At 36.5% G+C, this 13,028-nt stretch overlaps 2 protein-coding genes across 4 annotated transcripts in view; one reads left to right on the forward strand and one right to left on the reverse strand.

Moving 5' to 3' along the window:
* Positions 1-13,028, reverse strand: part of LOC133532942 (synaptotagmin-7-like) — a 940,830-nt gene that overhangs the window by 170,689 nt on the left and 757,113 nt on the right. The window lies entirely within an intron of this gene.
* LOC133532871 (baculoviral IAP repeat-containing protein 7-B-like) lies at positions 3,070-4,038 on the forward strand. The gene has a single exon (XM_061871729.1). The coding sequence runs from the start codon at positions 3,070-3,072 to the stop codon at positions 4,036-4,038; it is 969 nt and encodes a 322-aa protein (XP_061727713.1).

Below are 13,028 nucleotides of genomic sequence, written 5' to 3' on the forward strand. Positions count from 1 at the left end.
CTAAACTTGAATTGATATTTTTTCTTGTTGTCATTTCATTATCAAGAACTTTGAATGAAATTTTTTAACAAACTTCATTTAAATGACCGCTATGAGGCGTGCACTTTTGGATTTTCAAACTTTTTTAGAATATTTCACATAGCGATTACGTCACTTCATCTGTGCACAGTAAGCAATGTAAATCTATTCTCATTACTGATTTATTATATGCGGTCCTTATCATTCGTTATCGCACAAAGCACCAAAAACCTATTAATTATTCAAGAAAGACTAATTACTTCTGTTTGTTCACAGAGTTCCAATTCTTATGAAAATAAATACCCTGTGTTACGTGCTTATCTACAGACAAATCCAAAAGACCATTGGAAAATTAACAACAGTACCTGTTATTGTGCTGAATGCTGCTCCACGAGAAGAAAAAATCAAAAAAATGCCGGGTCGTCGAACAAAATAAACACAAAATGTTAATTTTTATTTATAATTTCATTCCTCTATTTATATTTCATCTAGTGAAATCATTTACAACCTTATCTCTTATATGATAATGATAAATGATAATGAACCTTACCAGCACGAGTTTTTCTATATCTTTAAGAAAATAGTCAGCAGATAGGTAAGTCCTGTCACCTTAATCATTGTTGCTACGCCAATCAACGTCATGACTCTGTTCTCATTTCAGTGACATGCATAGCTCCTTTGTCTACGGTATTACGTTGTCCGAACATATAAAAAACAACAAAATGGAGAATCCTAGCGGAACTAAATATGAAAGGCCTAGGCTGAGCAATAATTGCTCTTGCTGATCATTAAGTGGAAGGCGCTTAACATAAGCGCGAACAAAAGTAGTCAAACGGTGAATTGCTAAGTAACGAATGATTAGTAACCGCTTGTTATTTCTCACATCTAAAGATGGCACGCAGTGGAAGGGAATCTCATGTTAACGGGCCTTATGATGTCGATAGAGTAGAGACCTAATCATTTTTAGTAATTAATCGATACAAATGATATTCGAGCTCTTAAAACCTTTATTAAAATAAGTTTGCTAACCTTCTACAAAAAGGGACTCATTGATAAGCATGCGCTTATAAAGTATTCTGCTGTAAATATCTTATGACCAATGACCAGTTGATTGGACAAAGGCATTATCGATCGGTCATTGAATTGTGAGTTCACTAGCCTATAATTGATTTACCAACTGCGCATTTTCCGTATTGCAATAACAGTATCGTAAATATTAGTAATTAACACTAATAGGGTAGGGTCATTTTACTCATGGGCGTTATTAAAAGAAGTATTTTGATGAATTCGAAAGCTTTAATTCGATACGGTAGTATCATTTATTACTTCTTTTACGAGTTTGTTTTGATGCGTTGTCCTGCAATGTCGTAAAAATACACCGCAGTGTAATTTTCATTGTAAATTGTATCCTCAATCTCAAGATACCGTTAAAATGTTGACTCGATTTTTTTTGATTCTCAAATACTATAAATTCAAAGTTTAAAGGTATCATCAAATTGTATCAATTGTGTGGTGTTACTGTAAAGACTTTAGTGACAGTCCGACGAGAAATTTATTGGTAAGTTTCTTATACTAGTATTACCTGCAAATAAGTTAAAATGTTTTATTGACAGTTTTGGTGAATTAAGTTCTCAAATCCTGATTCAAACCAAACTTTTTTTGCATTCCATTCTGAATATTTCTGGTGACTTGTCTTAGATTTGTTACAAGAATTCAAATGAATTTTTGAATCTTTTCAGGTTTGGACATTCCGGGTTCAATATTATTTCTACGCCCGAACGCAACATCCAAAAAAATGACTGAATGCATCAGTAAACGGACACTGCCCAAAACTGATAAAAAAGTGAATAACAAGTCTACCAACTACAAGGAGCTTTATTGCTCGTGTTTCTTGTTTGGAAAACGATCCAAGAATTCGCTGACTCGATCTGTCTCATTGCCGTTCATCCCAACTGCTGAAGCCAAGCTGCAACCTTTGGGACTAGAATTCGCTTACAAGTCCAATGTCGAGTTTGTAGAAGCTGCACTAGATGAAGAAGCTATTCAAAAACCTCAGAGTTTTTGAATTTACAAATATTTTACAAATGTTTGAATTTAGTAGTCGTAACACTCATATCTTTAAGACTGTTCTTAGTTCTTCCTAGTTATGCCTTAAGAATTTGACTCTACGGAAAAACAACAACTTTTAATTGCTCTAGTTCTAATAAATCCACTGTAGTGGTGGTTTTTCTGTTTTGAACGTCAACGTATCATAGGATATCCTGTCAAGCGGAGAGTCACACTATGATAAGGATACGTAGAGCAGGAAATAAACTGCTTTATCAACGGCCAGCCGTTGAGAGAAGCCACATTCGTATTTGGAATGTAATCATCTTTGGCATTAAAATTTACAAGTTAGATTCTCTACTGGTCAAAAACCTAAAGTAGTCTTATAAGGTCATCTTCCTGTTGGTTTCAAGTTTAATTGGAGCCGAAGTGACGTCATTTCAATGATAATGAATCACATTTATTACTCATAATAAACTCTCATGAACTAACATGGATACTGAGGGAATCGTTGATATAAACAGCCACAGAACCGCGGGAAGTTCATTCGTGTCCTAGCAGGAAAGAGACGTGGTTGTGGAATAAACAACTGGGTGTTTTATGTTTTGTGCGGCGTTATTTGAAGCATCTCATGTAAGTACAAATTGATATTTTTCTTCATGTATGATGAAATTTCCGACCTTATTACTACAAGTTGATAAGTTTAATAAGTAACATAATTTATTGCAATCAGTGTGACCTTCTAAATGTATCGTTACTCCTCTCTTCGCTGAGCTCTTATATTAGAGAACGCTAGGCGATTTGGGTGGACGATTTTAGTCTTTTTGTCTATCGACAGTTTAATGTTTCTATTGTCATTCTACAGAAGGGTAAAAAGAGCAAGAAACTGAATTTACTTTACGAGAGATTTTACAAAGTAGTTGAAGTTATGCCAGAAGAATTAAGACATCTAATCACAGTAATCATTTCAGCCGTTCTGCCAACAAGTTGGAAGAAGAGGCAGTAATGCCCAACTCTATTGTCAATTCCCTCCGAACCAGACATCCTGAGTACAAACGTGAAGCCGTAAGAAGAGATACTTATTCAACGTGGTCGGTAATATTTATGAACCCGGACCACCTTGCAGCCGCAGGATTTTTTTACACTGGTTTTAAAGATAGCGTCAAATGTTTCGAGTGTGGAATAGATATTTCTAGATGGATAGAAGGAGATGACGCAATGACAGATCATCGAAGATGGTCACCAATCTGCCGATTTGCCAAAGGAGAACCATGCGGTAATATACCAATAGATGAAGACCACATTTATGTGGCAGTTCAAAGTAAGCGGATCATCATTGATTATTCTTACTATCGACGCTCAACATTAAAAGAACTAGACCCAACAACTCCACAGGGAGCAATACAATGTTTTGGTTATCATTGTTCACCCCAGCATAAAGATTACATCACCGAAAAAATTCGCCAACGAACTTTTACAAATTGGCTTGGTCCGCCAACGCTAACTCCAGAAAAAATGGCCGAAGCAGGATTTTTCTATGTTAGGGAAAGTGATAAAACCAAATGCTATCATTGTGGTGGTGGACTCAGTAATTGGATACCCGAAGATGACCCATGGATTGAGCACGCACACTGGTTTCCTAAGTGTTACTACGTCTGGTCTGTTCGAGGACCGGAGTTCATTGAGCTTGCAGCTAATAAAATCACCAGACTTGCGGAGGAGGGGGAACCATTCGAAGTACCAACTCCCGAGGAAAACACAGAAACGATCGAAAACTTCCAAGAACGAGAAACAGAGTCCGGCTCGGTAGATAATGATATCCCTAGATGTAGAATATGCTGTGTAGAAGATTTGTCTATAGTTATGTTGCCTTGTAAGCATATGTCCAGTTGTAATAAATGCGGGCCCAACTTGTCCCTCTGTCCAATTTGCCGGACGCCCATTCGCGCAACGGTCCGTGCGCGCATCGCATAAAGAGACCCCGTTAAGAATTGTTTAAGTTAATCTATTAAAATTACATTAAGATTATATTAAGATTATGATAATTTAAGTCGTGGTCAAAAATGAGGAAAAATCAATTTTACAGACAATATCCAAATAACGAGACACCACCAAGATTGTCTTCCGTAACAGCCAGATATAGAGCTATAAACTGTATTATCATTGATATTCAGGGCTTCGAATTAGACAGTATTGAAGTAAGGAATAGCAGTATTGGATAATTTAGCTATAAAGTATTTTATGTATAGTTCCTAAGTATACTATTAGTGTAGTATTATAAAGAAAATAAAATAAAGTAAAATTTTAATTTTGTTTTTTTTTCTACCTATAGCTTTGTGAAATTTAAAAATGTCTTACACTAAAACGTTAAAGTGATGATTACTATACAAACAAGAATTTAAGGGCCAAAAATTTAAGATCAATCGTATTGCCGAGGTAGATTGAGCAAAATTCTTTAAGTTGTTCAAAGCAAACAACTGACCATTAAGACAATAGTGATATTTCTAAGTATCATTTTGTATTTTCTATGCTGTTAGAATGTTTCTAGATTAGTATAACTTGAAACTAAACTAAAATATATGAAGTTTGTGGACAAAATAATTTGAATAATCATATTAACAGGAAGCTCTTGCTTCTACAGTTTAAAGGTTGCTGTGGCATCTTTCGCTAAAAATATATGATCAGAATAACATTAGCAGAAATAATTTCTTCCATTTCATATGTTAGTTATTCAACCAATATTTCGACTTGACGAACTTAGGTCGTAGGTACTTATGATCAAAAGGTTTATAATAATTTAAAGAAGATAATAAAAGTATGAATTTATACATGAAATCTACTTTTATTACATGACTATCAATTTTACAAAAAATTCCAAACTAAGAGACATTTTCTTCAAAGCTAATGAACGTACAAATTTTTTTTTTATCTTGCTTCTGAAGATTCCATAAAATGTCATTGATTAGTACACCCATCTGCCCGCGCCATTTCGCCATTGTTTAGCTTGCTGTTCTATCTGCCATTTATCTTCCGTCGGCCGATAACCATATCCTGGTTGTGAATTGCTATTCCTCCAATTTTCAGCTTGGGCTTCTAACTCTGAGTTACCATAGCTCTCATACCAACGGCCATTTTTCCATACTAAGTGACCACTGTTCTCCTTCTGACCATTCTTCCATTCTGTAGCTTTCCGGTCTTGTTGCGGTCTATTGGTTTCCCACGGCCACTGGCGATACTCCGGTTGTCGGTAGCCATATTTCCATTCGCCGGCCCGATTTTCTGAGTGCCATGTCTCATCTACCCACTGCGGAGTTGTACCAGCAACCACCATAACCACGACTAGTCCGACATGGAAAATCGATCCAAGTCTCGCCATATTTCTATAAAATTAAAGAAATAGCATATGTTAATACATTACTATGACTCACAATCACCATAGCAATATGACTCATAATTAGCAAGACATTGGACTATAAAACACAAATATAAAATTTCAAAGATAACAACACTTACCAGCAGATATTTCCTGTTGAAGTTGACCACTCGTGTCGACAGACAATTTTCCATTGAACTAACTGAAGATGACTTCCTTTTTTATACTGAGGAGATAAGCCACCCTATCGTAACTAGTTTGACTCTGGCACGTCACACCAGTTAATTTAATAGTAATAAAAATTCTCAGTACCCATCGTTATTATCTTGTTTTCTAGAAGCTCACAATTCCATTTTATGTTATTTTAAAAAGATGACGCAATAACTGAAATTCATTGGTGTTTTTCCTCATTATTGTGGTATATTGTCCGCAAAAGAGGTATAATAAACTTGTTTTCGATAGGTATACTGTAACAAACGAATGTTATTTGCAACAGTGCTGTTGTGAGGCATGGCATTGAAAACCAGTTTCAACCAATTGGCTTATCTTAAATTAATATAGAAGAAACGCCATCCTCAGAGTGTTTCAATATTATTATATTGTGTTGTAAGGACTATCCTAAAGAACTGCAATTCTTTGAAATAGAATAGATGATAATTTTGAAGTTAGCCGTCAGTGGATCGAAAGAGCTCAAAGAATTCATCAGATTCATCATGAAGAATCATTATTAGTTTGCAAATGGAAAAGTTTCTATGAAACAATCTACATGTCTGAAGTCCATTGAGGGTCAATCAAAACGACCGTATTTCCCAATAAGGTCATCTTCCTGTTTGTTTCGATTTTAATCGGAACACGTGACGTAATTTGAACGATCATGAATCACATTAATTACTCACAATAAATTCTTGTTACAAGAGCTAACATGGATGCTGAGGGAATCGTTGATATAAAAAGCCGCAGAACCACGGGAACTTTAGTCGTGTCCTAGCCGGGAAGAGACGTGGTTGTGGAATAAACTACTGGGTGTTTTATGTTTTGTGCGGCGTTATTTGAAGCATCTCATGTAAGTACAAATTGATATTTTGCTTCATGTATGATGAAATTTCCGACATTATTACAACAAGTTAATAAGTTTAATAAGTAACATTTATTGCAGTCATAACAACCGTCGATTCTCGAAGAATAATTGAAAATGGGGGCTATAAGAAGAAAAATTGAAAAGTTAAATATCAAGGAAGACACTGAAGATGTCGTTGATCCTTGGACTGTTACGAGCATGGATGATATAGGGATAGACTACAAGAAGTTGATAGGTGAGTATACTTCTAAATCACGAAGCGATAATTTTTAAGTTGATGAGTGTGATGCTCATAAAATGTACGTTATCTTTTTCAGAGTGGTTTGGCAGTTCGAAGGCAGATCAAGGGCTGCTAGAAAGATTTGAAAAGATCACCGGGAAACCATGTCATCACTTTTTGCGTCGTGGCTTATTTTCTTCACACTGTGATCTGCATACGGTATTGGATTTTTACGAGCAGGGCCAGCCGTTTTACTTGTTCACTGGAAGAGGTCCTAGTTCAGGTGCTATGCACGTAGGAGACATGATACCATTTGTATTTTGCAAGTGGCTCCAAGATGTCTTTCACGTTCCACTGGTGATACAACTGAATGACGACGAGAAATCGATACAGAAGAACATAAAGGTTGAAGATGCTATCGAGCTTGCGTACGAGAACACCAAGGACATAATAGCCTTTGGTTTCGATGTCAAAAAGACATTTATATTTTCAAATCTCGAGCATATTGGAAACAATCCAGCTTTCTACCAAAACATGATTCGAATTCAAAAGTGTGTAACGTACAACCAAATCAAAGAGATCTTTGGATTCGATGACAGTGATTCTGTTGGTAAAATAGCATTCCCACCGACTCAAGCAGCTCCAGCTTTTTCCAGTACTTTTCCATTTATTTTCAAGAATGCTAATCTCCCATGCTTGATTACTTGTGACATTGATCAAGATCCTTACTTCAGAATGACGAGAGACGTTGCACCCAAATTGGGTTTCCTCAAGCCAGCATTGCTACATTCATCAATCCTCCCAGCATTGCAAGGATCGCAGTCAAGAATGTCTGCCAGTGATGTTAATTCCACGATATTTTTGACTGACAGTCCCATGGAAATTAAAAATAAAATAAAGAAAAAGGCGTTCTCCGGTGGACGGCCAACTGTCGAAGAGCACAGGGAATTCGGCGGGAATTGTGATATCGACATTTCCTACCAGTGGCTGAAATTTTTCCTCAAGGATGATGATCAACTGGATCAACTCAGAAAAGTAATTTATTCTTCCTTGTGAAATTGATTGTTAATCAATAGGTTATTTATTATGTTAATGGTGGATTTTTTTCACAGGGTTACACGAGTGGAGCTTTACTAACTGGCGATTTGAATCAAGCGTTGACAAGAGTACTCCAGGATATGGTCAGTGAACACCAAGAGCGGAAAAGATATGTCACCGATGATCTAGTTGAACAATTCATGAAACCGAGGGACCTTGACTTTGCTATGAGAAAACCTGGAGATAGTGAAACTTTTTTAAGTCTTAAACGTGAAAGGTTTGCTTTGTCTAGAAATAAAAAGTCAGTAATTCCACATTGAAAAAGAATCTTATTAGATGTAATTATGTTAATCTATGTAACAGAGTTAATGTACACATGCATTAGAGGGTTAAGTTATTGAATAAAAGTTTATTTAAGTAAATTCGCATCGTTTCATTAATTTGTAATGTTTACTTGGCACTTGACACAAAGCTGGATCACTTGAACGTCTACTTGTCAAAAGTTCAAACTATGATAAACATGATAAAAGATGATCGATACATAAGTAATAACAAGACTGCAAAAACTTAGACACTCAAGAACTATATGATATATGTTGTCTTGGTCACGGTCTTTATAAATTGAATGCTCTTGAGCTGATTAGTCTTCATTCAATGATTGTAGGCCTTGAGACACTTCAATCAGAGCCAATTAAGACCTGTCCAAACGATCCTTTGTTAACACTTTAACTTTGGTTTTTTCAAAGTATAATTGGTTTCCCTTGGAATACATTCAATAACTCAATGCAGAACAATTGGAGATTACGCACCAATCTAAATAGATTTAAATTACAGTTAAACATAAAAATATTGTTTGGGAAATTGCCCTTTTGTCCTGATCATTTCGTAGCCATGGCTGGTTGTGATCAAGGACCAATTATGCTGTACTAGAATCTAGATGTACTGACAGCAGGGATCTTGACTTACGATGTAGAGGTTTTTAAGGCATGAAAATTTCTGTGCGTTTCTAAGCACAAATATTAATATATTAATTTGACATAACTAACCTATACCTGAAAATACAAAATAACTGTATGGAACAGACTTAAATCGTCATAAGATGCAATTTAATCAGTACCTTCTTATAAATATGTCTGAAACATTGCAGATAATAATCTTCAATTGGCGATTGTAGACGTCCTTGATAAAACGAGTTTATAACGACAGTGTGTTGCTATGGCATGCCAGTCTCATTCGCTATTCAGACGAAGAAATCGGTACCTGTCCGGAGCAGATTGCCGCTATCATTATTCTGATTTTTGTGTAATTCCAAGTAATTCGCTAAGTTCCTTTGTGCTGATCGGGAAAGTTGGTGATTTCCGCTGAAAGCAAACTATCATCCAGTGACTACTATTCGCGTGACCGAAATACTTCAGTGGTATCAATTTTATAGATGAGTTTTACTTGTGAACACATCTCGGCTTGAACATACGACCGAAATGGCTGACCGTAAGATAACAACTTACAAGAAGAGTTCTGATAAGGAAGTCTCTGGCTTGATCGACAAATTCAACAATTGCAGCTCTACTAAGCGTCAGTACATCGAGCTCACCAAATCGGGATCGACATCGTCCACGTCATCTGGAAGTAGCCTAACATCCAGCCCTTACGTGACCATAACTCCAGTATACGGTTCTGCGCCTTGTAATCCAACCTCCAGAAGTTCTTCGAGTCAAAAAATATCAATCATATCGAAAAAAGGAGAAGGACAATGCTCAGCACAATTTTTGACACGTTAGATGTTAAGCTAGTTATTAAATACCGAATTAACTACAAAGTTGATGTTTTTTTCCACTTCATACTCGTAATACTCCAGTTTAGAAAACTAATGAAATTTCAGCGACAGTGATATAGTGATACAATCAATCAAACAAGGCGTCAAGCACAGGTCGCAAGTAATTTTATTGCTGCCACTTGGCGTGCGAATAGTATGACAGATTGATGTGATAAATGGGGCCATAATCTTTGATGTCCCATTACTTTATGCAGATAGTTAGTATTATTCTTCAGAATAAATATGTACTGTGAATTTTTATACAGTTTTAATTGTTAATTTATTGTATATTACAGAAGAATCTATGGTTTACAAGTTTAAAAATCAATAGCTTTCCTAATAATGAACAGAAATGACGAACAACTTTCAAAAAATATACTTGGCATTGAAAAAAGACAAGCTCCCAAATTTTGACTTCAAGAATTATCCTGTTTAAGGGGCCACCGTACTGGCAGTAGACGGAACCCTGTCAAATTTGTATTTGTGTAGCAACGGTTCTATGAATTGTTTGTTTACTTTTATGTATGTCAGTCGGTCAATAACAGTTCTCATGTAAACACTGAATACATTTCTTGTATACACTTTCTTGGTTTAACTGTGCTATAGATCTCTGCTAAATAGTGATAGGTTTATTCCCCACAAAAAGTGCACTTGCCAAGATTAAGTTTACATCCTGAAGGTAAAAATATTCAAAATAAATCGTCAGATGACAAGCAAAACTCACTAGTTACTAAAAAATAATTAAACATAAATCAACCTTATTTTAATAGCTATATGGTTCATTGTGGCTTTGAACTTGTGGTGGTAATTAGTGAGTTTTGCTTGTCACCTGACGAAATATCAGAATGTGTTGAAGAAAACCGTTGGCGTTTCAACTTTTGATATCTGGAAAAAGTGAAACTGCGTAGTATTGAAGTAATTCATAACCACTATGAATAATTTAAATTTGCCCCGATTACTACAGTAGATTTAGAACGGTCCTTTAGTTGGCTGAAATGGATTTGGAAATCGGAAAATTTAGAAAAAATGTTAATATCATATCAATAAATAAATGTTAATGTATATCGTAATGTGTTCAGTTTAATTTTATTTACATTATAGTTGTAACATTGTACTTCTAAATTTCATAACGGTGTTCCAGTACATCGTGATTTTTTATCGACATCGACTTATAAAATGTGTGTCCTCGCACTATTGAGACGATTATACATATTACATTAAAAAAGTAAAATAATGAGAGTAGAATAAGTAAATTTTTGACATACTGCACAAAGAGTCCCGAGAGAGATATTTAGTAAAATCTTTCTCATTCATTGCCCCCCCCCCCCCCCCCGCATAGAAGTTTGTTCGCACTGCATAATAAAATACACAATTACAAAAATATTCTTCAAGTAGGTCTCAAGGACTCTCTTACAAGTCGATACAACATTTATAATGACATCATAATTATTCGGCACTAGTCATGGGACATTTAAGAAAAGTAGTATTTTGAAATTTCCTCGGCACCTATAAAATTTCTACCACTTTGTGCGTTAAGCTTTTAATGTCCTATTCGTCATTTATATTTTCAGTGTATTTAATGAAAAATTCTGCAATTGATTTTAATATTATTAACGAATAAAAACTATATATTTTGCTCCAGCCATGGGATGTATGGCTCCCTTCATTTAAACACAAAGTAAAATCAATGAATCATCAAAGTAGATGGCTCTTGTTTATTGTAAAATGTTGTCAGTGTTCAAAAACTGATGACAAATACTTATATTACAGGATTTGTCTATGCCATCCCATTACTGGTGCCTGTTCCATTAAGGGGTGTTTACTATAGTTAGAGCTCAAAAGACACAAAACCTGCGCGGTGACCAGAATATTGACTAGACACTGTAAGTTGAACAAACACATGTTTCAAATTGGGAAGAAACAAGACGCGACATGCAGGTTCTGCCATGAGTCAGAGGAGACTGCAATGCGCGCGCGACCGCGATTACGTACGGGCGTGCGTGTGAGGTGCACTCGAAGCGCGATTAAAAATGTCGTCATCTCAGACGGTTAAGTGCGCGAATTGCAATATTGTAATATGTGAACTATTAGCGTATGTTCAAAATAAAGCGGGTGTGATGGACAACGATAGTATGTTGAGGATCTGTTTATCTGCCTTCAACGAAAAGGAAATAAGTGAGGCGAAAAAAATGCTTTTCGAATCCATGAGTGATAAAACAAGAAGAAATATTGCGAGAAGAATGGAGGGTAAAACGCTTAGGGAGCTGGAGGACATTATGCTGGTATTTAATGAAGTGGAACGTGAGCTGTTGCCAATCTTTGTAGCCAGAGACCTGAATAGGCTACCAGCGGTTACTTTTGATTTTTTGGATGCATCGTCATTATTAAAAGATATAGTTAGGTTGAAACAGGAAGTACAGGATATAAAAAATACATATGCGACTAATAAGCAAGTGGAAGAACTAGAAAACAAATGGTCACAGGATAAATATGCATCTTTTTTGTACGGGCAGGCGAACGTTAATAAAAGAAGAGGTGCGTGCGTTTTAAATAGCGGGCCGATGGGATTCTTATCGCCGGGCGGCGGGTCAATGATCGGGCAAGATGGCAATGACCGCGGTGACTCGTCGTTCTTGAAAGCGCAAGCGGAGGCGCCCGCGCAAATTAACTGGCCGCAGCGAGATACGCCGTCCCGTTCGCGCGGGAGTAGCGAACGAGTACTATCTCCCTCACACGAGTTAACTAGACAGAATGCAGGTTCACCGGGCGCTACGGACGATTCTACGTCACAACAACGTTGCTTGGAGCGGGTACAGACGACCGTCATTAGTGGCAATAAGGTTGAAACTCGTTCGGTGCAGCCGGATGACAAGGTTGTTAACGAGTCAAGACAAGAGGTAAACACATTAGCTAGCGGTGCGGATGGAAACAGGTTATCTTTTGCGAATATGCTACAAAATGGGGTTGAATGGAAACAACCGAATAACGATAATGGTTGGGAGACGGTGCAACGTAAAAAACCAAAATATAAGTATATCGGAAATAAAGGCAAGGCCGAGTCGAGCTCAAACATGAGATTTAAAGCCGCGGAGGTCAAAGTGCCATTATTTATTTATAATGTACATAAAGATGTGTCAGAGGACGACATACGGGATTATTTATTGCAGAAAACCGGTGAAAATGTAGCCTTAGTAAAAATAAAAATGAGAAAACAGAAGGCCTATCACTCCTATAAACTATTCGTGGCGTCAGACAAATTAAGTATTTTCATGGATGACGCACTGTGGCCGGAGGGGGTTTACTACAGGCGGTTCATCTCTCTGAGGGATCGCGGAGAGGAGGCACTTAAGGAAAGCGGTGAGAATGGAAATATTATACAGAACGAACAATATGACAGATACACCCATTAGTCGCTTAATAAGTTTTAACTGTAAAAGTCTGA

This window comes from Cydia pomonella, chromosome 28 (assembly GCF_033807575.1).
Source record: "Cydia pomonella isolate Wapato2018A chromosome 28, ilCydPomo1, whole genome shotgun sequence".
In the NCBI taxonomy this organism is placed as follows: domain Eukaryota; kingdom Metazoa; phylum Arthropoda; class Insecta; order Lepidoptera; family Tortricidae; genus Cydia; species Cydia pomonella.

What these genes read in the sequence shown, in the direction of transcription:
- LOC133532871 (XM_061871729.1), top strand. Translation starts at nt 3,070, where the DNA reads ATGCCCAACTCTATTGTCAATTCCCTCCGAACCAGACATCCTGAGTAC.